General features: G+C 48.9%; 1 protein-coding gene and 1 long non-coding RNA gene across 5 annotated transcripts; one reads left to right on the top strand and one right to left on the bottom strand.

Moving 5' to 3' along the window:
* Nucleotides 1-1,752: 1,752 nt before the first annotated feature.
* On the bottom strand, nt 1,753-19,279 carry STRIP1 (striatin interacting protein 1). Of its 3 annotated transcripts, none has more exons than XM_072834907.1 (21): nt 19,085-19,279; nt 16,735-16,804; nt 15,695-15,769; nt 14,943-15,077; nt 14,729-14,849; nt 14,390-14,458; nt 13,341-13,447; nt 13,100-13,227; nt 11,787-11,969; nt 11,216-11,433; nt 10,153-10,218; nt 9,966-10,029; nt 8,810-8,881; nt 8,248-8,322; nt 7,926-8,023; nt 6,587-6,713; nt 6,275-6,375; nt 5,266-5,332; nt 4,624-4,728; nt 3,847-4,051; nt 1,753-2,710 (listed from the first exon to the last, which is right to left on the bottom strand). In XM_072834907.1, exons 1-21 carry the CDS (start codon nt 19,262-19,264, stop codon nt 2,463-2,465), a joined length of 2,514 nt encoding a protein of 837 aa, XP_072691008.1. In that variant the 5' UTR covers nt 19,265-19,279; the 3' UTR covers nt 1,753-2,462. The 3 variants fall into 3 exon arrangements, with proteins under 3 accessions (XP_072691008.1, XP_072691009.1, XP_072691010.1); XM_072834908.1 differs by lacking the exon at nt 19,085-19,279 and adding an exon at nt 18,536-18,707; XM_072834909.1 differs by lacking the exon at nt 19,085-19,279 and adding an exon at nt 18,553-18,703.
* LOC140638138 (uncharacterized) lies at nt 18,903-26,997 on the top strand. Of its 2 annotated transcripts, none has more exons than XR_012035323.1 (3): nt 18,903-19,493; nt 24,494-24,615; nt 26,574-26,997. It is a non-coding gene; the product is annotated as an uncharacterized lncRNA (long non-coding RNA). The 2 variants fall into 2 exon arrangements; XR_012035322.1 differs by having other exon boundaries at nt 18,906-19,364.
* The last annotated feature ends 361 nt before the right edge of the window (nt 26,998-27,358 follow it).

Below are 27,358 nucleotides of genomic sequence, written 5' to 3'. Positions count from 1 at the left end.
TATATTATATATATAGTCCTCAGAGTAGTGGCTGGCACATAGTAAGCACTAAACATTTGCTGGCTCCTGTGTGGAAAACTAGCTTTCAAGAAACATCAGTACGGGGCCTGGTACTTACCTATCTGGCATCTAGTTAAGTGGTAACTTTTGGTTAACAAAGGTCAGTTCCCTCAGGTGATAGAGCCACAAGGTAAGCCATCCTTAGTGGATTAAAGGAGCCCGGACCTTGAGCCTGGTTAGCAATAGTCACCATTTTATGTAACTCAATTGTTTACAAAGGGCTTCATGTACCCTGCCCATCTCAGGACCTAGATGAGAAATAAAACCACAGACATGGGGTGACCACTTACTCCAAAAGACATTTCTGTACAAGTGCTGGATTGGAATGGCCAATCTACCACTAGCATGCCCTGTGGCTGGGATAAGGCTCTTCCTCTCCTGGGCCAGCCCCTGGGCCTACAGATGTGGGGATACACCAGTCCACTCAGGCTTCATGGGTCAGCTTTGAGATTCTGTGTTCTTTTTTGCACAGATTTATACATAAATTAGATATATAGATATTTACAGACCTTTGCAAACCAAGAGGAAAGAATGGCACACCTCTGGTTAAGGGAAGCTTCAGGAGAGACTGGAGAAATCAAAAGAGGGGAAGGAAGCAAAACCTCCGTGAGGCTGGTGCAGTGAGCCAGACAGCCTGGTGCGAGTATGAATGTGAAAATCTATCCTACCCAAACTACAATCCCGAGATATGTACTTCCCATGGGTCCTGGCAGGGAACGGTAGAAAAATCCATCACACACACACAAATTGTGTCAAGTTCTCTCATCTGGTGCAAGTTACCATGAGACAAAAAGTCAGTCACAGAGACGCCCCACCTCAGAGGCTGTGTGACTTGCAGAAAAGGTACAGTGCTGGCCTCGCCCCTGCTGCTGCAAACCATGCAAGCGTGTCCCAGAAGCCCAGCTTGGGGCCTGCACTGAGGCTCAGCCAAAACCCAGGCCAGGAAGGCACTGAACAAACAAAAGGGAGCCTGTCCCCAGAATACATTTCCTTTGTACGTCAAGACCCTTCAGATACTTAAGACTCCGTACACATAGCCTACAGGTTAAGATAAGGGACCTTCAAGTAATTCTTGAAAGAGAACAGTCCTATCATACAGAACCTCAAGATGGAACGAGGCGGAAGCAGATGTGTCCAGGGATCAGAAGGCCAGGGGCAGACTCCAGGAGGCCCCAAATGGACACCTACCATAGAGAGTTTCCTTGCCTCTTTCCCAGCGATGTGGACTCCTGCCCCCCCCCCCCCCCCCCGACACACTCCTCCCCGCTGTGAAGCTGACTCCTGAGGGGCTGCTTCCTTAAGCCCTGGGCACAGAGGTCCTCTCAGTCCCAACCACCTACTCTCACGAGGGCCCAGAGCAGCCAACCACCCCTCCCTCCCTAGCACTGAAATTGGGCTGGTGGAGGCCAACTCGGGAGTGCGATCCAGAGATGCCTGGGGCTTCTACTTCAATTACATCACACCCAGGGGTACAGGAGCCCTGGAGCTGGGCTGGAGCTATTCCAGATTGATGTAGGGGGGAAAAGACTCTGGATAAGCGCCAACTCCCCTTGCTTCTCCCCCTCAGGTGGGAAAGGCATGCAGCCTGATGGGGAACAAGTGGGTGACCTATCAATGCTGGCAAGAAAACCCACTTTCTAGATCTGAGGAGATATTCAGGAGCCATGTTTCCTGCAGACACGGCAATGGGGATTGGTTCTGCTTCCTTTTAATGTAAACAGAATACACAAACACATTAAAAACCCCAATGTGACACAAGAGAATACACAGAAATTTATATATAGGTATTTACAGACCCTTGCAAACCAAGAGGAAAAATGGCACCCCTGGTTAAGGGAAGCTTCTCTTCCTAAACCCTAAGCCTGTCCAAAATCAAAGCACTGAAACATCTGTAGGAGCCTCTGCAATTGCTTCTGGATGAAACTTAGCAGGAAGCTGGAATGACATGAGAAACCCCTCAAAGCAAAACCAAGATTCTGACTTTCTGGCCCTGGTCTTCCTCCTTGGCAAGCTGACACGCCAAGGATTTGTGTCTTGGGAAGAGTCAGCATGACCCCTGCAATTCAGATGCAATGGCTTCCCAGCCCATCCCAGCTTTTCCCAGCCTTGGGCTGAAAGAAATGAGCTGCAACCAACCGTGTCCAAGAGAAGAAAGTGGGAAGGAGTGGAGGAAAAGAGGATCCCAAGCAGAGAGCAGATGGCTCTCTGGGCAGGACGCTGGCAATCAAAGAGGGGCCAAATCTGGCCTCCCTCACAAACCCAGCTGGACCAAGGGCAGGGCATGGTGGGGCTGTGCTGCCACCTGGAGGGATGTGGGAGCACTGCAGCAATGAACCAGGACAGCCTCTGGGGCACCTCCAGGTCACCCCTTCTTTCCTTCTCAGTACCCTGGCCCAGGAGCCTCACTGCAGCAGCTCCTCCCAGGAAATGGGCTTGGAGAAGACCTCCCTTTCTAACCAGAGGTCATAGTTCATCTGGAAGTCCTCGGGGAGGTCCACCCGCTGGCCCAGGACACTCTGCAGGCAGTTGTCCACAGGTAGGAAGTCCGGGTTGCTATGGGCCCGGTCATACCGCCGGGCGTTGAAGCGTTCAATATTGGCACGGAGGGCACATTCCTCTGCTTGGAAGTCCCAAGGCCGGGCATCAAGATCTGGGACAAAGCAGGAAGACATATTTAGGAGCCAAGTCCTCATGGTAGCTCCCCCTGGTTTCCCTGAAGTCGGGAACAGGCTGACCCTGGCTTGTAATGCTGTCAACCGGGAGACCTCCGATCCCCATCCTCAGAAAGACTGACAGGACTTTTTACTTAGATACAAAGGGAAATCAGGTAAAAAGAGAGAGGCCAGATCTACAGAGAAAAAGGCCCAACTGCAGTTTGGGGGACCCGGCCAGGGAGAGCCAAAGGAACACCAGCTTCTCTGAAAGTCACGCTCTCCCCGGCTCTCTGGGATGGATGGCAGGAAGCTGCGGATCCCCTCACTGGCTCCTTCTCTTAGTTCCCTGACCAGGAACCGGGGACCACTCTGTCTCCTCACAAATTCACAGAGCACTGGGGTACAGATGCGGTCACTCGGCCATGGGGTGGTGGGCGAGGCATTGCCACTGGTGTGGCAACACGCTCAGGAAAGCCCGGGGAAGTCCGCTCTGCCTGAGGCCGAAGCAGCCTACCAGAGGGGAAGAACCTGTGCAGACAGTGAGCAGTGCAGGTACGAGGGAGGCTCCTGCCAGGAGCAAGGAAAGTGGGGACAACGTGGCTACTGGGCCAAGATCCCTGGGGGTGACAGAGGCTGGGCTCTAGCTGGGTGAAGAGAAGCTGGATCAGATTACGGAGGAGGGAAGGGAGGCTGGCGAGCCTTATATGCCTTGTGTTAAGAGTGTGGCTCAAACTCTATGAGAAACCTGAAGCTCATGAAAGATTTTACTCCGGGAGTTAGGATCACAGGATCTGCTTTTTAAAAAGATCACTCAGACACAGTTTGAGGCACTGACAGAGGGGAAGAAGAGCAGGGCCAGGAGGTTGTTTGAGGTCTGTGAGAATTTCGGTGGTTAGAACCAAGGCAGTGGCAGTGGGGAGAGGAAAGCCAGGAAAGGATCTCATGGCAGTTTCTGGAAAAGGAACTATGTCAGGGGGACAGAGGAACGGGGGAGGGTCACATGCACCAATCCCAGGCAGCTTCTCAAGGTCCTTCCTGGAGCTCCTATCCTGATGCTAGAGAAGCAGGAACTGGACTCTGCGGGTTCATCAGAGGGAAAAGCCTCCCCCTCAGCTTCGCGCCACAGCCTTACCGTTGCCGTACGCCCAGTCATCGTTCAGCCGATGCCGCACCTTCTGGTAGATGGCAGACATGGTCTTCATGTTGCTCTTCCGCCACTGCCGTCCCAGGTACTTGGTCTGCACCTTAAGCAGCTTCAGCACGTAGAGCTGCATCATGGCCTGCTTCACCTTCAGGGCCCGCTTCAGGATGGGGGCCGACTTGAACACCACCAGCATCTGGGAAGGGCCACGAGAGGACTGGGTTGAGGGCATGGATCAACACCTGCACCACCACCTTACTGCTTACCTTCTGGGGTTGCAGGCAGGGGACCCTACCATCACAGTTTCCCCTGGGAGGACATGGACCCCCACTGCTAACATCATGGGTCATCATAAAATCATGATGGAAGAAAAGCTGTGAGCTCTCTCACCTCCAACATTCCTATGCACCAAGATGTAGAATCTCCGAGAATTCACGGACCTCCCCACCCCAAAGGCATCCTCAGGCTCAGGGTTACTGGAGGCTCCCAGAAGCCTGGTTGTGTTACCACTGGAGACTAAGAGGACACAGAAAAATCCCTTCTCTAAGTGTTCATTGCTTTAGGGTACAACTAAGCTTCTAGCTTCCAGTTCAACTCAGCAAGGCACCAAGGATGAGCTGTTAAAATGCAAGGATGTGGCTACCAGCGAGTGCAGCAAGAGGGGTGTCAGGGCAGCAGCAAGGCTGCATGGGGATGCCCTGGGAGGGGACAGTATGGGGTGTAGCCCTCTGCCTCGAGTCCCAAGTTCTGTCCCAAGCACTGGCTCACCATGGTCCTCGAATGCTTCCATTTTGTCAGCTTGTTCAAGATCCGAAGCAGATTGATACAAGAAAAGAGGTTCCTCCAGCAAAACTGGTTATTGTCACCCGCCTCCTACAGGGAGAGTCCAGGAACAATTGTAACCCTCATAGCTGCAGGATGCTCAGCACTGTCCAAGGCCCTCACACCTCCCTGGAACTGTACCGGCAACCCTCTCCTCAAGCCAGGAGGACTTCTGTCCCAGAGCTTGGCAGGGGTAGGGGACCTCCCTAGAATTTTTCTGTAGGAAACATGGAGCATGATTTTGGGGACTATACCCTCAGCCCCCATACCTGGGGCACTTGTACCCAGGCTCCCTCAGAGCTGTGCCCCACAGAGACACGACTGTGTGAGAGGCACCACTCAACCAAGTGAACTCTGGGTCAGTGGCCCCTGAAGACCATGCTCCTGACAAATTACTCCTTATATCCAAATCCTTCCACTATGTAAGGTCCTTCCCTCCAGCCCTTCTATGCAATTTTGGTGCTTTAAAAGCCAGTGCTCAACAATGACCTCATCTGTGAACACCTTTATCCCTCTGTCAGGGGAGGCAGGCCCTCTACCATCACCCCTCAAGTCAAAGAATGGCTGGGGAAGCACAGAGCCACTCACCAGACTCTCAGCGGTCAGCTCTGGTAGCTCATGCACCACGCAGTGAGGGTAATCCAGGACAGAAATGCTGCAGAGAGCAAGAGAAGGCGAGTGCCCACCGTGAGCGAAGGCTAGGGGCTGGTGAAGCAACTGTGACAGGGCTAGCTCCTGGCCTTCCTCCCTCACTTGGTGGCAGTGGAAGCAGTACTTTGCCCTGCCTGCACTCCCCTCATTTTCCAAGCTGGAGGATCAAATAGGAGGATCAAATCCCTGCTACCAGGGCAGCCCAGGTGGCTCAACGGTTTAACGCCACCTTCAGCCCAGGGCATGATCCTAGAGACCCAGGATCGAGTCCCACGTCGGGCTCCCTGCATGGAGCCTGCTTCTCCCTCAGTCTGTGTCTCTGCCCCCCTCTCTCTCTGTGTCTCTCATGAATAAATGAATAAAATCTTAAAAAAAAAAAAAAAAATCCCTGCTACCAGAGAACTTATAGGGTCTCTCATGGCCAAAGACCAGGTAGCCATCTTGTAAGGTCCAGAGGCCCTCCTCTCCTACAGCAGCAAATCTGCAGAAATGGGGAAGATTTCTCAAGGCAGTTAATGCATGCCAAGCCCCTACTGGAGACAGCACCTGGCCAACCGCCCTCACCCTGTGCTGCGCCATCAGCTACAGCCGGCAGCAGGTGGGGGAGGGGGCAGACAAGGGCTCACGGTGCACGTGGCAGAGCTCCTCAGAGAGCAGGAGGCCCAGCCAGTCTCCTCAAAGAAACACCAAACAGTTGAGGACAGTACTGGAACCCAGGGTGAGAACCCTCCCACCCAGGCGGACTGTGCCACCTGTCACTGGAGTGGCTAGACTCAGACTTGACACAGTGGCACTCTCCACAGCAGGGGTCGGTCCCTGCGGTCCCTGTGCTGAGGCCCGGGAGAGTGCTGGCTTGCAGGGGCTGAGTGGGCTCAGCAGAGGAGGCCGGCCAGGAGCCCTGCCACCTGGCCACACCCACCCCTCCCTGCTCCCTCTCCCGTATCACCTGTTCTTGGCGGTGATGTAGGACATGATGTTTTGATTGAAGAACTTTAGGATCAGAGGGATGCAGTTGGCAAACACCAGGTGCTGGGCCATGTATTCAAACTGAAACCAACAGAAAAAAGTAAGTATGCCCTTTAGGACCTCGCCCTCTTTCCTCCAATGATAAAAGGCCTTGGTTGGAAGACTGTGTCTTAAAACATTCATGCAGAGTTCAAAGAGGTTTGAAGGTCAAGGCCTGAATTTTTCAGGATTGGAGGAGTAGTGCTGCCTGAGGCCCTGGCCCAGGGAACAGGAAGGAAGGCCCTGCAGGTACCTGGTAGACGTGGTTCAACTTAAAATGCTTGAGTAGCAACAGCAGGACAGCAGAAATGGCCTTAACAATGACCTCTTTGTGGCGGTTCACGTCCACCCCCAGCTTCATGCTCTGCAACACTGTGGTGCTGGAAACACAATTCCCAGGGTGAGCCACCAGCAGGTACAGCACAGCCCTTCTAGATGCTCGTGGGAGAGATGGCATTCTTGAGCCTTCCCTGGGCAAAGGCCCCCACCTCACCACCCACCCCTCGTGGGCATCTCAGATATCAGGCCCTGGGCTCCTCCTACCTGCCTCACAAGCAATCCAGCTCAGCACAATTCTTGTGAGGCCCCAAACACATTCTTAGCCTATTTCTCTGATTTCCTCGCAAAATGAACTCCTTTCCAAGTTCTTCCTAAGCTTTTGCTACTGTATGAACTTGGGTCCCTCCCAGTGTATCCTGTGGAATACTAGTACATTGAGGCTTTTCATACTGGGGAGAAAAAAGGGCTTTGGAGTCAGATATACTGAAGAAGCACTAAGTTAAACTGTTTCTTAATTCAGGGCCTTGCACTGTAAATCTCTGTGAAATTTAGTATTTGACTCTGGAACCCTTCTTCCAAGGACCATCATGATGGCCTGGTGTTCTAGGACGCTCCCTTTGGTATTAACCAATCCCTGCCTCCTCCCTCACCTGGCTATCATGGCCAGACTCAAGGGGCTCCAGCCCCTGGGGAGCTGGGTTCAGAGCTGGGTGGTACTGGCAGGCAGGCAAGCAGAAAGTCAGATCAAGGCCCAGGTCCTTCTCAAAGCAGAAAATGATCTCGGTTTGAACTCTCACATCAAAGCGATGAGGTCAGTGCCCCAGGGAAAAAGAACCCCTAAGGATTTCACTATCACCCTGAGATATCCACAAATATCCTGCATGCCAAATCAACAGCAAATAGAAAAGAATCCACACCCAGCTCAAGTTCAGCTGTTGGCCGGTAAAATGTCCAGTAGTCCTGGATGATCACACAGCTTTCGAGGGAGGGTTTGGGAAATGTCAAACACAGCCTGATTCATTTTACAGAGGAGGAAATGACTTTTCCCCAGTTCACTCAATGGCAGAGTCTACACCAGAATCCGGGCCTACCACACAAAGCCACTTCCCCAACCAGTAAAATTAAGTATTTAATCCAATACAGTTTCTTTCTTCTGAGCCAGGAATACCCTAAACTTAACCCACAGAGAAAGTGAGTCAAAGAGAGAAATCAACCTAACAAAGAGTGGGACCTGAGAGGAAAACCTTGCCTTTCCCCTCTACCCTGCAGCCTCTGCCCTGCTCTATTCACCGGTATGCTACCCAGCTACTCACGGCATCTCCTCAGGCAGGACATCGGCTAAGATATTGATTGAGTCTGTTTTGGCCTTTGAGGTGGGGGCTGCAGCCAGCAAGATCTTCAGCAGTGCGATCTGCCAGAGAAGCAGAAGCAGCCCTAAGCCCTTAGAGGTGGTCCTTCCAGAGGAGCTCAAATGGGCGGTGGGAGGGGCTAAAGGACACTGGCAGAGCGTGCTCTCAAGGCCAGTGTAGTGGGGAGGGCGATCCCGCGGCAGTACCTACGCATGGCCACTAAAGGGGTCCCAGACCCAGAGGACTCCTGAAGAGGTGGCAAGGCCCCAGGAGCAGGGGCACTCACCATGTACTGAGGCAGGCTGGGAAGCAAGCCTTGGTAGAGGGTTTCTGCAGGTACTTGCTCAACTTCCTCTTCTCCCTTTTAACACAATTAGGCACAAATACAAAACCCCAGTCCTGATGGGTCTCCTGAGCCAGCCTGCTAGGCGGCTAGAGGAGAATCTGTAAGTAGTGATATAAATAAAGATGTTGATAACGACAGCAAACATTGAATAATACGACCTGTGAGGCACTTTACCTGTAATAACTCAGTTAATCCTTACTACAATTCTGTGAAGAAGGCTATTATTATTCCCATTCCACAGGTGAGGAAACTAAAGCACGGCGAGATCCAGTAACTTGCCTAAGTGACCACCTACCAAGTCAGGGAGCTGGGAGTCAGAGGCAGGTGATGGGCTCAGAGTCTGTGCTCTTGACCCTCATACTAATAACCCGCCACCCCTGCAATGGGAGAGAGACTGGGAGCTTCGAGGGCAGGGCCTGGGGCAGCTCTGTGGTCTGGGCCCAGCCCAGTGCCTGGGAACAGCAGGGGAGTGGGTGGCGACTGGAGAAGGCCTCAGACTCACCCCTGAGAGAGGAGAGCGAAGGTACTCCTCCTCCATCTGCGCCTGGACCTCTGCAATCGATGTGTACTTGTGCTGGAGAGAGAGCGGGGGAAACACCCCTCATTCGCTGGCCAAAGCCGCACACCCTGGCAAAGACCCCATGCGGTTTTCTTCAAACACAATCTTCTCAAAGAGAGCTAACATCACCACAAAAATCCCTAACTCAAATCCTGAAATATTTTTCTAAGTGGACACATATTTCTTAAACCCAGTCTAAAAAGCACACAATAGATTAGGAAAAAACAAAGGAAAGAAGGGACTTCCAGATAACTAAAGAGATACGAGAAAACCACTAAAGGGAGAGTCAATGACTCAGAACCAAGTCCTCAAATAGCCTAATGGCACAGGGCCTGCTTAGCCCATTTGTACAAATCTCAAAAACGTATTTCAAAAACATATCATCAACATTTACACTCTTGACATGTTGTTAGGGGAGATACCTCTTCCCCACTTGATGTTTCCTCCCATGTGGAGGGATACGTGTGTGTAAAAAAAACTCCTGATCTCCCCTGCCCCTTTCCATACACTCACTCCTCTCCCTTCGCCGACTGGCAAGTATCAGGGAAGGAACAGGATTTTCTGAGCCCAACTTCCTTCTTTGAATTTCTCTTTAGAAAAAAGAAAAGCCTATGTTCTCTTCTGCTCCTCGATCAGGCTTAGCAGGGTTCCAATACCGCCTGGCCGTGGGTAGGTGAGTCCACCAACTCTGGAAGTAAAGCATTAGGGTGCATGTCGCTGCTGTGCCCTTTTGCCTCATTCTCCAGTCGCTCTATCAGCAAGAAAGCTGGTGTTTCAATCTCCATCTATCTACTCCTCTATCTCAATTGCCTTAGAGCTCGGGCTAGGAAAAGGGAGGGCTATTTATCAGGCCCCTTAAAACTCTAATTATCAAGTACTATCTTTAATAAACTCCCAGTTAAGTCTCCAACAAAAAGTCAGCTTAAATAAGTAAAACTTACAAAGAGCTGTTTTAAAGGGTATCACCACGGTCCACCCATGACTCCGCCCTAGGTTCCTTTGGGCAGACAATAGTCTTAAAAGGTTTCTCCCAAAAGGCTGCTCTCACTTTACTCACTCGGGACCAAAGTAGGTCAAAAGCTCATTCAATGCCACCTACCTGTTTCAGAGTCTTGATGCTCTCATGGATTGGCCTGGGCAGCCCCACCACTGTGTTGGTGTCACTGGTGAATAAAGAAAGCCCTGTTTTAAGCCCAGACATGAATTCGCCTCGATCCCCAAACACCAAAGGCCAGGAGAGTGAACTCCCAGTACCTTTCTTCAAAAGGAACTCAGATCACACTCACCTGCCTAAAGTGTAACCTATAAACTTGCTACGGCTGGACTCGAGGAACATCTCAATGTCTTTCTCTCTGCCAAAGAGAAAGAACCAGGTTTTTATTAAATGTTATTTCAAGGTGTCATGGTCAATAAAACACAGAATGCCCAAAAATGGTGAAGCCAGAAAAAAAGGTCTCCCACCATTGTTTTTCTTTTTAGGAAAAAAGAAAGAAGGAAGGAAGGAAAGGAGGAAAGGAAGAAAGAACTAAAATCCTTAGACTTTTTTTTTTTAATGTCCTTTATAACATTGTTGGATCAATAACCTGAAAATATGTTACAGGTAATTAGTTTATCTGTAAAATTAAGGTACTACATCGAACTGAAAAGCACACTTTATTCAGCTAACAAGTTTGTCAAAAGAATTTCTCAAATATTTAAAGTTATTACAATTAGACCTCTCAGCTACTGATATTTTCACATGTGTCCTGGGTCCCTGTCTTAAACAATTGGCATGCACATCTTGCAGTTTTCTGATGACTAGTTTTGTATTGCCATCACAGATCACTGAAAACTGGGGTTTCAGATCAAGAAACTGACTTCTGTATTCTTTTGCACATCCATCTATTTCTTAAGCTGGTGCCTTTTCAAACAGATACCACCTCCATTTACTTATGCAGGTACCTTCCCACCCACTGATTCATGCACACATATTTCAAACACCTTAAGTATGATCCTAAAACTCTTTTTTAATCTGTTAAAAACCACATACAATCCCAGGGTGAGAGGAGATGAATTCAGTTAAATGTCCTGGTTTTCATTTTTCCCTATTCTCCCTTTATTAGTATGGCTAACCAAGTGCTAACTCATATTACCAACTCAAGAGCCATACATGGGTCTCTCTGTGCAAGGCCAGTGCCCCGAGACCTCTGGGCCAACATGTGGTACTGTATAAGACAGCTTCATCCCAGAGCCACGGTTGGCCTGGCCCTACAGAGGACTTCCCATGGTGACTCAGGCCAGATGCCAGGCCTGGGGGTGGGAGATCTCTGGTTTCAGAAGCCAGGAGTGTGCCAGATGTCTGGGCCTCACCTGACCTTGGGAGCCCATGGAAGCCCCTTTGGGCAGGTGAGCCTGTCAGTCTGTGGGTGCTGCAGTGGGGGAGGCATCACTTCATCCCGTTCAAGGGGGAATGTCTCCCCCTCCAGACTGTTGTCATCATCATTCTCCTCTTCCTCTTCTCGAGAGTCATCAGCCTTGTAAGGATCCCGCTCGTTGAAGGCGTCCAAGTTGTCCTGTTTTATCAGCGCCTGAAAACAGAGGGACAAACCAAGCAACCATTAAGGGCAAGGAGGCTAGAGAGGCTCTATCACAGAAGGTAGTAGGCAGAGCCAAGGGCAGTGGAAAAGCCTGAGAGGAAGCCAAAGCTGAGCCAAAACAACAAAGGCCTTCTTGCCCCAGAGCCTCAAAAAAAGCCATGTGTGAGTACCTATAATAAACTGGGCCCTGGGCTAGAGACACAGAATCCCTGGCCCAGAGGCCTTCATTTGGACCAGCTGGTCAGAGATGATTTCTAACAGCCCTTTTCACACAGGGATCATGCTGCTACATGTCATGCACCTTGAGACTCTCAGGAGTCACAGGGGACATCGATTACCCTCACCTTGTGCTCCCGACGGCCCCGCTTTTGCTGCTGCTCAATCAAGTCTGAGGCAGACGCCGGCGGAGAGGCAGCCCTCATGTTACGGATCACCTTGATGCTGTCCTCAGGCAACGGAGGGAGGCCCAGGATGGTCCGCTTCTCAGCCTTCATGCTCTGCAGCTCCTCAAAGCCACCCAGTGTGCACTGCATCGTGGACAAGGGGCAGGGCTGGGCTGAATGCATCCATGAGTGGGTCCCTGGGCCCTGTGTTAGGCTCAAAAGCACATGTGATACCACGACCCACATCAATCTCTGAATAAGGAACTCACACGAGAATTCAGCAATGCCAAGGTGGGAGCAGAGAAAACGGACCAAGGGAAGGAGACATGGAGGCTAACTGAGCTAGTGGACATGCTTAGCTCCATATGTACGATATACTCTACATGTCAAAAAGGCAGACTGCAAAGCCTACCCTATCGGGTTCGTAGAAAAGTCCGTGAAACTCACATACTTCAAAAACTGTACATGCCGGTCTTTCAAAATCAAATTGGGGATACAGTTAGATACTACAAAAAAAAAGGAAAAAAAAAAAAAAAAAAAAAAGCTTCCTCTCATCATGCCCCTAGAAGCCAAAACCCCAGTGGAATTCAGCTTTTGCCTCTGGCTTCAGTGAGGCTTTGTGAGGAACCAAAGGGATGTATGACCAAAACAAAAGGTGCACATCACTCTAAAGATTAAGAGGCCCTTAACTCACTGAGCCTGGCTCTGCAGAGTTTGCCTGCTCTGGAAGGAGGAAGGTGAGCCCCAGGGGGAGGAGGAGTCCCAACTGCAACGCTGCTCTCTGCTGAAATCACTCCTCCAGGTGGGAAGGGCGCTGGGCTTGGCTGCTGACAATGGCCCCAAGCCAAGGGTGCTGGCCAGTCCTTCCCCAGCCAGAAATGGGCTCCATACCACACCCTGAGGAAGATGGCACTAGCACAAGGCTCGCTCTTGCTTCCTTCAAGTGACCTCTGACTGAGGGGACCCGATTACACCAGCTCTAATTCTGCCTCCAATCACTTTATATGCTCCAGGTTCAGAAGCAGCCTGGTTGGAAAGAAGGCATTTTAGGGCTAGAGAAGCAGCTTCCAGGAGTCAGGGAGCCCACAATCTATTCTGACCCAAGGGCCAAGTCCTCTTTGACCATAGTGAGACAAAAGTGTCAAAGCAGTTAGTTATATATTAATTCACATATAGTTTTTCACATAATTCAACATTTAAAAAGATATACAATGAAAAGTCTCCCTCCTGCCCCGATCCCTAGGAGCTGAGTTCCCCTTCAAGGCAATGCTCACCAACACTGTCTTCCAGAGCAGCAAGAGAACTTTCTTCATGGGGAAGTGAGGGGCATGGCCGCTGCAAAATTTGGTCACCATCCCAAACAGCATGATGGCAAATGGTTCATTGTTGTACAGGGGGGAACCTAGAGGAAACACTAAGGGATCAGGCCCACCAGCAGGAACAGGACCCTCCCAAAGGCCAGAAGCCTCTGCTTCCAGGCAGGGCCTCAGCACCCCAGGATCTCTAGGGGCCTACCCAGCTCAGCCCTGAAGGTCTGTCGTATGGTCCTCCACTCAGCCTTATCGCCCTCACATTCCTGGTGAACGGTCTCCACAATCAGGTACATGATGTTGAGCAGGACCCTGGGAACAAGAGCCAGCTCATAATGGTGCAGAATGGGGAAGCAAGGGAGTGTCCCAGCTTCCCCACAGTCTAGCTGACATGAGGAAAGTGCTTGCACAAAGGCTAGCTGGGGGCGAGGGCTGTGACGCAGAGAAAACCAAGAGTCCCACAGAGCACCTCTTGGTGTGCCCTTTCTTGGTCTCTGCTGTTAAGATCCTGACCAGATCTTACTCTGCTTGATATTTCAGCAGCGTCGAGCTAAGTGGATATCAAAGCAGGTGCTTCATCAATGGGTTGCTGAATGGATTAACATGAACAAGAAAGGCTCAAAACATTTCGGGTCCTAAGCTTCCTGGAGCAAGAAAAACTCAGAGGTGGGAGCGAACTGTGGAAGTAGGTGCCGGATCAGACAAAGCAGCACGGGGTCAAAGCTACCGTGATGCAGCAGAAATAGGGAGCCAGCGGGCAGTGCCCAGGGACCTGACCATAGTGGGGAAGACCACCAACACCAGGTCTGAAAACTCCCAAACTCAGAGACAAAGATGCTAAGCCTCACAAAAATGGGAAGGTGATCTCATTGTTCAGCAGTTGCTACCTCCTGTGCAGCCACAAAATATCATCAAGTAGATGGGGGTCGAGCTGCGTACCAGAAGGTGGAGCCCAAGTAGCCACGTCATGCATTTCACCAATCACAAAGTACCACACCACCAAGTTCTCAGCAAAAGTGTGGGCAGGAGGCCATATCTCATTGTGGCTCTAATAAGTGGCTTCACCCTAGGTTTCCTGTGAGGGATACAGCCCAGAGGCCCACCGAGGGAGAACCTTCTGCAGGGCTGACTCAGGACACATGAAGATCAGCATGCTCAGAAGGAGCACACCCACAGCGAGGGCACCCGAAGACACCCTCCTGCTGCCCGCTCTGATCTCATTTTCAGGGAACCCAGGCTTGCTGCCTGCCTCACCTCAGGTCTGTGCTGTCAGCCAAGGAGATGGCCGGCTTCCTCACTGCACTGCTGCAGGCGGCACTATTGCTGCAGGAGAGATTTGGGAGTCAAGTCTTCCCCCAGGAAGGAAGAGGAGGAGTTCCCCTGACAAGGGCCACCCAGTGGAGGAATAAAACTATATATGTGCTTTGACTGCACAAGAGGCCACAGCTCAACCTGACTGCTCAGAACAGAGCCTGGACCACGCCCTCAGCCTTACTAGGCCCAGTCACCCTCCTCTGAGACCTGAGTCCTGCCAGCTCTGTCCCCTCGACCCCTGCCTCCCCTTCCCTACTCCAGCTCCTCAGACGGACTCACTCTATTTCCATGTTCAGAAGTTCCACCAAAGCATTGAACGTGCCCACCTCCAGGAGCAGAAAGATGTTGTAGCGCATCCAGGACTGCACCTCTGCCTCCGAGCTACACTCTCCAAAGGTGCCTGCAGACACAGGGCTCATGGAGTCCTTCCCCAGATCTGACTGGGCAACGTCAGTGAAGGCAGTGTCAGGGTATCCGGGGGCCCACTCAGTACCTTGGGCAACGTAGAGAATTGCTCGAGCCACCTTGAGTCTTTTCTCCCTGGCAGTGACTTCCAAGCCATCCAGGAGCCTCATAGCATGGGTACGGTGCTCGTTAGTATCCAGCTCGGTCCATTTCTTATCTGTTACTGCAGGGCAAGAGACCAGTTATACTTGAGCCCAGAAAAGTCCTCACAATGGCGGGCAGCCCCAGTGGCGCAGCGGTTTGGCACCGCCTGCAGCCTGGGGTGTGATCCTGGAGACCTGGGATCGAGTCCCGCATCGGGCTCCCTGCATGGAGCCTGCTTCTCCCTCTGCCTCTCTCTGTCTCTATGAATAAATAAATAAAATCTTAAAAAAAAAAAAAAAAAAAAAAAAAGTCCTCACAATGGAATGAACACAATGCTAACTCACCAAATTCAAGACTGCCACAAGACCAGAAAACTCAGTAAGAGAAGTTACTCTCTACATAAGGTGGAAGGTCATGCTGCTGCTCTACAGATTTCCAGACTGAAACACTGATATTTTTTATGTTATTTTTATCACATAAAGCTTCCTCCGCTCCCCATATTCACACTCTGAAAAGCCACCACCAGAGTACCAGCAATCCCCCTCTAAAGCTCACAGGGGGCCTTGAACAATCATGGTTCAACAGGTCTCTTAGGCCAGTCCAGAATGACTCAAGTCGCTCAGATGACTAAGAGAAACTCTGCAGCTCTCACCACACAGGGACAGAGGAACCAACAAGTGCAGGGAACCGGCTCACCATGGATCCGGAAGTCCTCCTCAAAGCATTTTCGATTCATCAGGAATTCTGGCCCTTCCGTGTAGCTGTAAAGCTCTATTAAGAACAAAGTCTCATTAGCTCCACGTCCACCTTCCATAGCAGTTCTCATAGGTAGCAAAGAATATAAGGCATCTGCTTCTAGGCCCCAGTCTCCCTGAATCACAGTGACTCCCAGACTATCCAATGACTAAGAGGGTGTGAGTGCTCTGATGTGCACGATGCAGAGAGTGCTGATTCCCGCTAGCAGCCGATAATCAGAATGCCACATAAATCCAGGCCTTTCCAGTCCTGTGCACATCAATCCCACCATGCCATGACAAGGCTGACTGCCACCATGGATAAGTGTCTCTCAGGTGGCCCTGACCTCCTAAATAGGACCTGTACTATGGAGGCCTGAGAAGCAGCTCAGGCTAGCTTCACATTACATGTGAGTAGCAGTGGCAGTAACAGATGTGCACAGATGCAGGCACATTTGTTGGCAAGCCTCATGAGTGACCTACTGCTCTAGGAAAGACCACTGCTGGGCACAGAGTGCATGGCCAAGGAGCATCACTGTCTGCGACTAGGCCACAGCCAAAAGAGCTGACCACACAGAAGAGGTGCTTCACCAAAGTAAAGGAAAAGCCAAAGTTATAAGATACACAAAGCCTGAATCCCATAATTAACATGTTTACATATATGTGTGTGTGTGTGTGTGTGTATATATATATGTATGTACATGTATGTAAACATGTTCATTATAAATATATATATGTGTATATATGTATATATATATAAATCATAATTAACCAGGTGAAAAAATGAACTCCAAAATGACATTCACTTTTTTCTTTTTTTTAAAGCTGTTCATTGCTTTAATTTTGACATCTAGAAGAATTAGTCTCTACTAAAAAGTCATAGGCCATAACCTAGAGAATACCTTTTTATATTGCAAAGCACTTGTGACATTCACTCTCAATTTTATTGAAGACCAATACAGAAAAAAGCACCCCCAAATAATATGGAGGTCTGTGTTTTACCTGAGAGCTCTGCAGCCCACTTGTCTGTGTCAGCATATTCAAACTCGAGATCTGGCGACTCAGAATAGCCCTGTTGAGAAAAGGACAAAGAGTAATGCAAGAGACCGTCCTGTTTTCCAAAGGAGGAAATACATATGCATTGAGACACTGTTGTGTTATAAGACACCACTGCCTCCACTTTTCTTAGGTATTAACACATTTATCTCCAGGGCTAGCTCAGGTCTTCCTATTAAGCCCTTGCAAGAACACCTTCCACTTTTCCTTAGTAGCACAATTTATATATATATATATATATTTTCTAAGATTTTATTTATTTATTCATGAGAGACAGAGAGACAGAGGCAGAGACACAGGCAGAGGGAGAAACAGGCTCCATGCAGGGAGCCCGATGTGGGATACGATCCTGGGACTCCAGGATCAGGACCTGAGCCAAAGGCAGACGCTCAACCGCTGAGCCACCCAGGCGTCCCTCAACTTATAATTATATACCAGCATGTGTGTTTATTTCATGTATGCCTCTCCATGAGACTCCAAGTTCCTTGAGAGAGAGAACTTGTCCACTCTGCTCACCTGTGACTTCACAATGCCCAGCACGCTACCTGGCTTGAATGAGCGAATATAAATGAAGAGTTTATAGTCAAATAAATTCTTGTTAGATAAATGAACACAAATGAACACAAAGCCTCTATGTATTCTGTGCAGTGAATGACCCATTCCACATGGTGCTAAGATTCTGGAAGCCTCACTTCTTTCTGGCTAGTGGTAAGCCATCAACAATTCAGGGCAAAATGAGTATTGACAGTCCGCTTTCCTGCCCTTCTCTCAAATTTCCGTGAGAACTGACGGGCAGAATGGTGTCCCTCCAACAGACAGCAGAGAAAGTGACAAAGAGAATCTGTTCACTGCTGGGGATAGGTGATCACGGAGACCACACCATCTTGAAAACCTTGTGCTAGGAAGAGAGAAGGGACGAAATAGGTAAAGGCCTCAGGCCTAATTACAAGCTACTTTGTAAGACAAAGAGCACTCACAAAACAATATAGCAAACCCACAGAGATGGAAAAACAAAGAACTTTACTCGGTTGAAGGCAATAATGCATACTTTCTCTAGTTACTGAGCTTCAGTTCATTTATGGAAAGGGGATGATAAAAATCCATCTTGAAGGTTTTGTGTTTGTTTGTTTTTTTAAGTATTTATTTATTTATTTAAGAGAGCCCATGAATAGGTGGCAAGGAGAGGGAGCACACTCCTCACTGAGCAGGGGGCCTAACCCAGGGCCCGATCCCAGCATCCAGGGATCATGACCTGAGCTGAAGGTGGACACTTAACTGACTGAGTCACCCAGGCGCCCCTATCTTGAAGGATTTAAGGACTAATCAAAATTATGTAGCACACAGTAGGCTCTCCCCAAGACCGCCTCGCTGTCCTCCAGGCACTGCTCAAGCTCCCAGCCGGTGGATTCCAGCTATGCCCCAAAGAGCGGAGTGCAGCTCTGGCATCTCCAATAAAATAACTGAAGCAGGTCTCTCAGCTTAAATGTGTTCGTTGGCTGCCTTCCCTGCGATGAGTCTATATGGAAATTAAAGGGTAGAAAAGAGAAATTTACATGCATCAGAGGGTCATGATCATTGCCTTGATCACTGAAGGCTACTCAGGAAAATCTAAAACTATTCTTAAGCTCTAAGTCCTCTCCTGATGAAGGCAGGTTCACTCCCACGCCTTTCATACTTCACCATGCAAAAGCTCCTAAAAAACCAGTTTCACTGCTTTTTCAAATAATTCACTTCAAGCTCAGAGTACCTCTATTTTGGACTTGCCAAATTTTGACACGTTTTCCCAGGGGCGTGCACTGCCACCAGGACACCAAAGCCTGAGAGGACCGGATTTCCCGGCTGTGAGGCCGGCCGCGGCGCGGGCACTAGCGGGGGTCCCCTCCGAGCGACCTCCGAGCGACCTTCGGCGGGGGCGGCCGCGGGTCACAGCCCGGGGCCCCGGCGCTCCCTTCCTGAGGTCTCCGCGGGGAGGCCGGGAGTCCCGGGGCGCCGAGCCCGCTCCTCCGCCGGCCGTTGCGGGGCGGGGGGGGGGGGGGGGGGCGGCGTCCCGGAGGCGGGGCCGGGGAGGCCGCGGAGGAGCACCGGCTCCGGGCCCGGCCGGGGGCGCCGGCCTCGCGCCCCGCTCCTTTCGCTGTGAAGTGCCACCCGCCCGCGGGCCCGCCCGGGCTCCGGGAAGCCCACGGGAGCCCACGGGGAGCCCACGGGAACCCACGGGAAGCCCACGGGAGCCCACGACCAGCCCGAAAGCCGCCCCCCCGCGCCCGCGGGCGCTACACCGGCCCCCCAAGCGCCTGACCTCCGAGTCTTTGCGCTGGTTGCGGTTGAACTCCCGGGCTTTGCCCCCGGGCAGGAGGCCCCCGCCGGCCCGCGGGGCCCCGGGGGGAGGCTGCGCGGCTGCGGGGGGCGGCGGTGGCGGCGGCTGGGGCTGCTTGTTGTTCATGATCAGCGGGACGGGAACGCCGGCTGCCGGCTCCATCTTGGCGGCTCCACACCCCCGGCTCAATTCTCGGACTCTAGTCTTCATGTAACTCTCGCGTGATTTCCTCCAGGAACGCCCCCCCTCGTCGCCATATTAGGTGTGTCGGCAAGTGCCGGAAGCCATCTTGGCTGCCCAACACCTCGCGAGATCATCTCTTCCCGGGCTCTTAGCTTTCTCCGCTTGGTTCTCACCCCTTTTTAGTCCTTGTGTGGGTGCAGTTTTACCTGTGAGTAGTCCCATAGCTCCTCAAGTCCTTGACTTGCCCCCACTTTGCCTTAATATAGCTTTGCACTTGTCACTGTGATAGCCCTTTGCAAAGCTTAGGCGACCGAACAGTGAACAAAACGGGCAGGATCCCCAGTCTTCAGGGAGTGGACACTCACCTGGGGGTCATGGGCGAAACAAGTGGCTAAAGCAATTAGAGTTGTGACTAGCATGCATTCATCACTCATTCAACACTTTTTTTTTTAAAAAGATTTTATTTATAAGAGACACAGAGAGAGGCAGAGACAGGCAGAGGGAGAAGCAGGCTCCATGCAGGAGCCCGACGTGGGACTCGATTCCGGGTCTCCAGGATCACGCCCTGGGCCAAAAGTGGCGCTAAACTGCTGAGCCCCCCGCGTGCCCCTACCGTGCAAAGAGGCGTGGAGGCATCGTAAGCAGAGGGTCCTGGGGTCGCTGTGGCAGTGGAGTGAGCCAGGGGATGAACAGGAGGAGATGAGGGCCAGATAAATGCAGAGCCGTGAAGGGGATGAAAATTTTTTTTTTTCTATTTTCTATTCTAAGTAAAATGGAAAACAATCAGAGGGTGTTAACCAGGGAGCTGTTGTGGTCTGAAGTTTACAAGACCAATCTGGCTGCTTTTGGAAAAGGAATTAGAGACTTGAGAGTGAATGAGGGTAGGCAGGTTAGGAACTTTGTAGATGAAAATGATGGTGCTTGCACCAAAGTGGAGTTAACAATATTTCTATGTTGTGTGGGTAGATGTGACAGGATTTAGTAAAAGGTTAGAATCCTATCAGCAGGTTAGGGTGGAGTAAAGAATGAGTCCTAGATTTTTGGCTTAAGCAACTAGGTGAATGGTTGTATTGCTGATTACATTAGGGAGGTCTGGGAGAAAGAAAAACAGGTTTAGGAAGATCAAGATTTCTCTTTGGGGCATGTCAAGCTAGAGATGCCCATTAAACATCTTAGAGGTAACATGTGATAATTACCTGTTACTATGCTGTGAAGGCATTAAAGGCATTTTCTCCGTCCTTGTCCCTCCAGAACTCCATCTTGGCTACTCCAGCTCAATTCCCAGAAAGTTCCCCGTGATGCAACTTTCTCGAAATTTCCACCATCCAACTAGTAGTTGCTTTAAAAGTCTTTGTTGTAAACTGATGAATAAACTTAAAGCCACTATGTTGCTTCTTCCTCCTACTGATCTTCCCATCCTTTGCCCATTTCCTTTTATGTCTAATAATACACTTTGTAAATTAGCATTTCATCCAAGCTGGGCTGGGCCAAGGTGATAGGAAAAACTAGGAATTTGCAGGAAAAGGACTAATACGGCTAACCTTTTTGGATAAAATTAGCAAGTCCCACAAAACCCAATACATAACTGCTCTCTAGTTTTAGTCACCAGTTTGGCCAAGTTCTAAGACTGACCTATACCACAAGTTCTATCACCTAGGGGGAAGAATAGACCTTGAAACACCCTATACTGTTTCATCTCCGTTCAGAGTTGGGAAAGTTTAAGGTATTAGTTTAATAATTCCACTTCTATTAAAAGATTCTAAAGAAACAAAGATTTAGATGAAGATATATATGTGATGATGTTCCAGCCATTGGTGTTTTCAGTTGTATAAAGTTGGGACCAACCCAATTTGAGAAATAGCCAATAAAAAAAATGACTAACTAAATAATGGGGCTTTGATAAAATTGAATATATAGAAGATATGAATATTCATGTTTAATATTAAGAAGAATTTTCAGTGACACGTAGGAAAATAGTTATGACTTTCTTCTTTCCTCATCTGTAAACTGATGATAATCCCATGTTTTATGAAGGCTATGGATCAAATTATGTGAAATCATTTTGAAAACTATAAAGTGTTTTTTTAAAAAGGGGAATTATTATTATTACCAAGAGGTGAACCCTACAGTGAGAAGGCCCTTCCTTTGCCACAAGTAGTCATGGGGCTGCGCCCAAGAACATGGTAGTGGTCCCAGGTAGGCTCTGTAGAAGGAAGTTGGCCCGTGCTGTGTACCTCTAGGGTGTCATCTACCATCCATACCTAACTGCATATTTCTGGAAATTTCCATCTTAGCCCTAGTCAGATTATTACTAGTCACTGATATGCTCAATATTCAAGTCATGACTTGTAGAGCACATACAGACCAAGTCTTACCCTCTAGTTGCAGTGCTATGTGGCGTTTTCTCTATTAATGGCTATGAGAAGAAGAAAAGGTTGGGGATCCCTGGGTGGCTCAGCGGTTTAGCGCCTGCCTTTGGCCCGGGGCGCGATCCTGGAGTCCCGGGATCGAGTCCCACATCAGGCTCCCGGCATGGAGCCTGCTTCTCCCTCCTTCTGTGTCTCTGCCTCTCTCTCTGTCTATGATAAATAAATAAATAAATCTTTAAAAAAGAAAAAAGAAAAGAAAAGGTTGATAATGTGGTAGTCAGTTAATAAGGCAAATAACATTAATCCTGTCTTCTAAAGGAATCAACCAGCTTAATTCTGTCCCAGGACATATTTAATTTATAACTTCATACCCTTCTTACATGCTCTATGGCTCAGTCAAAGGAGGATCCAAACATACATCCGATGGCTGGTTTGACATCTCACTTGGATGTCTAATAGGCATTTCAAACTTAGCATGCTACAAACAACTCTGAGTTCTCCATTTCCCCAAACCTGCTTTTCCCTTGTTTTTCCTTCTCGGAATAGGTGATGTTCCCAATGGCCCACTTTTCTCAAGCCAAAACCTAGGACACGTCCTTGACTCCTCTCTGCTTCACCCCTTACATATATCCACCAGTGACTCTCCCCTAAAACCCATCCCAGAGCTTCCGTTTCATGCACATCACCCCTGTAGTCGTCCCCACTTCTCTCCCTCTGTTTGCCTGACTCTCCCTGCAGCCAATTTGGGCTTTGAGAACCCCAAAGCAACTCGTGTAATTTACTTGCTTTCAATCTGCCATGGCTTCCCACCCTACTTAGATTTAAATCCTAGCTCTTTACCCTAACACCCAAGGCCCACGTGGGCCCAGCAAGGCCCTGCTTGCTTCTCTGACCTCATCTCCTAACTCTCTCCTCCTTTGACTTCACGGCCCCCCACTCTGTCTCTCTAGCATGCCAAGGTTGCAGCCGTGGCAAGACCTGTGCACTAGCTGGTTTATTGAGGTGAAAGGAGGCAGGGAGCTTGGAGTGTTCTTTTATAGATAACAGTAATAATAATAACAGCAAATATGTGTATGTGCTTCCTGTATGGCAGACACTGTTGCTAAGGACCTAAACTCATTTAATCCTCCCAACAACACTCTGGGATGGACACTTTGCAGATGAAGAAACCAGGATATAGAGAGGTAAAGTATTTGCTCAAGGTCACAGAGTGTCTTAGGCCAGGTTCCCTGAAAAGAGGCTCTGAAGCAGAGGTTCACATTTAGGAGGTATGTTGGAGACTGACCCTGTAGCACCTACAGTAAGAGCACCAGGACTCGGGGGAGAAGTTGGATTGTGACGCAGTGCAGCAGAGATCTCAGTGGACCCTTCATGGCATTGGAGAGCTGAGATGACCCTTTAGAATCATCCCACATTGGAGGCCAAGGCCTTTCTGTTTCTGCATGGACACATCCTTGGGATGCTTAGGGAAGGGGTGTATCTTTGGGCAAGGTAGCTCTCTTTACCAAAGGCAGTAACTGGGGAAGCACCTCTGGTAACTTCAGCTGCTAGCAGCCAACACTGTGGGCAATAGAATTGTGAGAACCCCAGCCCTGGAAGGAGAGTTTGAACAGTGCATCACGCTGTCCAGGACACACCGCATATTAGTTTCTAGTTTTGTGTAGCAGGTTACCCCAACATCTAAGGATCAAAACAACACACATTTATTATCTCATAGTTTCTATGGGATGAAAATCTGAGGATGGCTTTGCTGAGAGCCTCTAGCTCAAGGATGTTAAAGAACAAATTATTCTGATACTTGTTAATGTGGTAAGGAAGACTTTAGTCAGGACTCTTGAAATAGGTGGTGTCCAGGTTATCAAAAGTTGAGAAAGGTTGCGCTCAACCCAAATTCAGCAAAGACGGATGGGGACTTGTAGCCAGCGAGTGTAATAAGGGGGTCAGTGGATGAAAAAAAAAGTTACTAAGAGGCGGTATCTAGGGTAGGGTAATTCTTGCTAAACTGACACAAGATTCTTGCTGAAGCCAGGCCAAGGTGATCAGATACCAAGGGTAGAGAATGAAGAATATGATTAGATATCAAGGGTGAGGAGATTCTTACTGAACTGACTTAACAGAACTCTTGTTACACTTGGGCTCTGCAAGCCTGACAAGGCCAAGGTGAAGGGGGCAAGGTCAAGGCCTCATCAAGAAAAGGGCTCGGAGGAGCCTGATTGAAGTTTGGACAAGCAGAGCCTCTTGCCAAGGTCTCTCATGAGGCTGCAAACTGTTAACTGGGGCTGTAGTCTTATATGACAGCTTGACCCAGGGAGGTGGGAGGTGATGGGACATACTCAAGTGATATGTCAGTGTTAGGGGTTGCAGGAGGAGGGTTCGAGGAAGATGGTGGAGTAGGAAGCCCCAGGAAATCGGTCTCCTCATCTAGAGGACACAGTGCACTGGCAGAGGCTGTCTGATGTAACTGTTCTGGAACTCAGAAGTTTGCTGAAGGCTTTACACCTCCCAGGGGGAAGACCTGGAGAGTAAACTACCTTAACTTTGATCAATTTCAGCTTTTAGCACAGTAGCAATTATCCCTCTCCAATGGCTTAAAACTGTAGGTTTTGTTTTCTCTGAGACTGATGCATTTAAAGAAAAAGATTGTTAGTGTGAAAACTAGTATTACTGTGTCTTTGGTTTGTGACTCCTCACTCTGTTCTCTCCATAATTTGAAAGAATAAAGAATTTATTTTATTTATTTTATTTTTTATTTTATTTTTTTTTTAAGAATAAAGAATTTAAAGAATTATTACTTTGTTTTTGGGCACACAATGTACAAAGATGACTTTTTTTTTTTCAGATTTTTTATTCATTTGAGAGACAGAGCATGAGTGAGAGCAGGAGCAGAGGAAGAGAGGCAGAGAGAGAGGGAGAAGCTGACTCCCCCAGGAAGCCAGAAGTTTAGCCAACTGAGCCTCCCAGGTACCTCTAAAGATGATATTTTGTAACATCAGAAACCAAAAGGGTAATGACAAGTGCTGTAAAGGAGCAGAGTTTTTGTATGTTATTGAAGGTATAAGTTCAAATTGGAGCATTATAAATTTAGAATCTTAAATGTAATCCCATGGTAACCACAAAGAAAATAGCTATATGATATACACAAAAGGAAATGAGAAAGGAATTTAAATAATTCACTACAAAAAAATCAACTAAACGCAAAAGAAGACAGTAATATAGGAAATGAGAGACAAAAAGAGCTGTAGGGCATATAGAATACACATTGCACAATGACAGAAGTCTCTCTTTATAAGTAATTAAGTGCAAGTAGTGTAAATAGATATAAAATAGTATAAATAGACTTAATGCCCCGATCAAAAGACAGAGATGGGCAGAATGGACAAAAACAGGACCTAACTATATGCTGTCTATTAAGAAATGCACTTGAGATCCCAAGGCACGATCAAGTTGAAAGGAGAGGATGGAAAAAGATATTCCATGCAAATAGGCACCAAAGAGAAAGGGTGGGGATGGCTATATTAATATCAGACAAAATAGATTCTATCTATCTATCTATCTATCTATCTATCTATCATCTATCTATCTATCTATCTATCTATCTATATTTATTTATTTGAGAGAGAGCATACATGCATGTATGTGTGAGCATGGGGGGAGGGGCAGAGGGAGAGGCAGAGAGAATCTCAAGCAGACTCCATGCTGAGTGCAGAACCCAATATAGGGCTCCATCTCATGACCCTGGGATCATGACCAAGGTCATGAGCTGAGCTGAAACCAAGAGTCGGTTGCTTAACCCACTGCACCACTCAGACACCTTAGAATCAATTTTTTTTTAAAGATTTTATTTATTTATGATAGTCACAGAGAGAGAGAGAGAGGCAGAGACACAGGCAGAGGGAGAAGCAGGCTCCATGCAGGGAGCCCGACGTGGGACTCGATCCCGGGTCTCCAAGATCGCGCCCTGGGCCAAAGGCAGGCGCCAAACCGCTGCGCCACCCAGGGATCCCCTTAGAATCAATTTTTAATCAGAAAAGTTTAGAAGAGGGGCACCTGGCTGGCTCAGTGGTTGAGCGTCTGCCTTCGGTTCAGGGCGTGATCCTGGGGTCCTGGGAATGAGTCCCGCATCAGGCTTCCTGGGAGCCTGCTTCTCCCTCGGCCTCTGCCTCTGCCTCTCTCTGTCTTTAATGAATAAATAAGTAAAATCTTAAATAAAAAAAAAAAAGGTTTAGAAGAGACAAAGAAGGATATTACATATTTTTTGTAAAGATTTTATTTATTTCAGAGAGAGAGAGAAAGGGGAGAGGGCTAGAGGGAGAGGGAGAGAGAATCTCAAGCTGACTCTGCTGTGCAGGGAGTCTGGGGTGGGGCTCTATCTCACAATGCTGAGATCAGGGCCTGAGACTACCACCCGAGCCAAAACCAAGAGTCAGATGCCCAACTGACTGAGCCACCCAGGCTCTCCAAAAGAGGACATGATGTATTAATAAAAGGTTCAACACAGCACAAAGCTATAATAATCATAAGCATTTATGCATCTAATGAAGATCGTCAAAATAAATGAAGCAAAAACTGATAGACTTAAAGGAGAAATGGATAGTTCTACAATATTGGTTGGAGACTTCAATACCCCACTCACGATAATGGATAGAACCACCAAACAGAAGATAAGCAAGGGATCAGAGGACTGAAACAACGCAGTAAACCAGCCAGCTCTAACAGACACACAGAACCCTCTCTCCAACAACAAAAAGCATAAACATTAGTAAGTTCCCAGCATAGACAGGAAAAAGCCACAGGTGGTGGCTTGTTCCCCATCATATGTGTGACAGAGAAAAACAGTTCCCTTCTTCCTGTTTTACCATGAGATTTGAGATAAAGCCATGTTTACTTGAAATTCACACAGCTATCCCCTCTGTCGACAGATTTGCCTGAAAGCAAGCTGTAAGAGCTAGCGCAGCCCGGAGAAGGCTAGGCTCCATGGACCTTCAGTAGAGCAGTGTGCTCATATTAATCTACTTCAAGCTCCTAGTTGCACTTTCCCTGGCGAGAAAACACTGCTAAGTGGCCCTTCGGAAGTAATTTGCCCACAAAAAAGGCAAGAGAATTGTTGAAAAGAATGCACCTTGTGTTTGGCATTTGTGCATGGAAATAGTGGTGTCAGAAATGAACATATGGGGGATCCCTGGGTGGCGCAGCGGTTTGGCGCCTGCCTTTGGCCCAGGGCGCGATCCCGGAGACCCGGGATCGAGTCCCACATCGGGCTCCCGGTGCATGGAGCCTGCTTCTCCCTCTGCCTGTGTCTCTGCCTCTCTCTCTCTCTCTGTGACTATCATAAATAAATTAAAAAAAAAAAAAAAGAAATGAACATATGTGTGAACTTTTGTGATTTAACAACCCAGTCCAGAGCACAAGGACCCAATGGGACATCAGGGAATCTTTGGGGCCCCAAGAGTGGGCAACTTTGAGCCAGTTTGGCGCTGGCTTTGGGAAGCAGAGTCCTGTGCACCAGGAGGCAGCAGGGTCCCAAGGTTGCCAGGGCTTGCTATTCAGGGAGCATTAGCATGTCATGGCATCTGCAGTGTGGGTCTTCACGCCATTGCTGTTTCTTCTGCTGAAAGGGTCTTTGCTAAGAAACGAGAACCATAGGGAAACCACCTGAAAGTGCCCTTGGGGAGCTTTGCTGTGACTCAGAAGAAAGCCTACAGGG

Source organism: Canis lupus, chromosome 8, assembly GCF_048164855.1.
Source record: "Canis lupus baileyi chromosome 8, mCanLup2.hap1, whole genome shotgun sequence".
In the NCBI taxonomy this organism is placed as follows: Eukaryota; Metazoa; Chordata; class Mammalia; order Carnivora; family Canidae; genus Canis; species Canis lupus.
The sequence above is the reverse complement of the archived record's forward strand: the minus strand, read 5'-3'. Positions and strand labels throughout refer to the sequence as shown.

Excerpts from the sequence above, each read along its gene's own strand:
- STRIP1 (XM_072834907.1), bottom strand. The coding sequence starts at position 19,264 with ATGGAGCCGGCAGCCGGCGTTCCCGTCCCGCTGATCATGAACAACAAG. Across the intron at positions 13,448-14,389 it reads GCTGACAGCACAGACCTGAG|GGTCCTGCTCAACATCATGT; the intron begins GTGAGGCAGGCA and ends TCTTGTTCCCAG. Across the intron at positions 13,228-13,340 it reads GACCTTCAGGGCTGAGCTGG|GTTCCCCCCTGTACAACAAT; the intron begins GTAGGCCCCTAG and ends TGTTTCCTCTAG.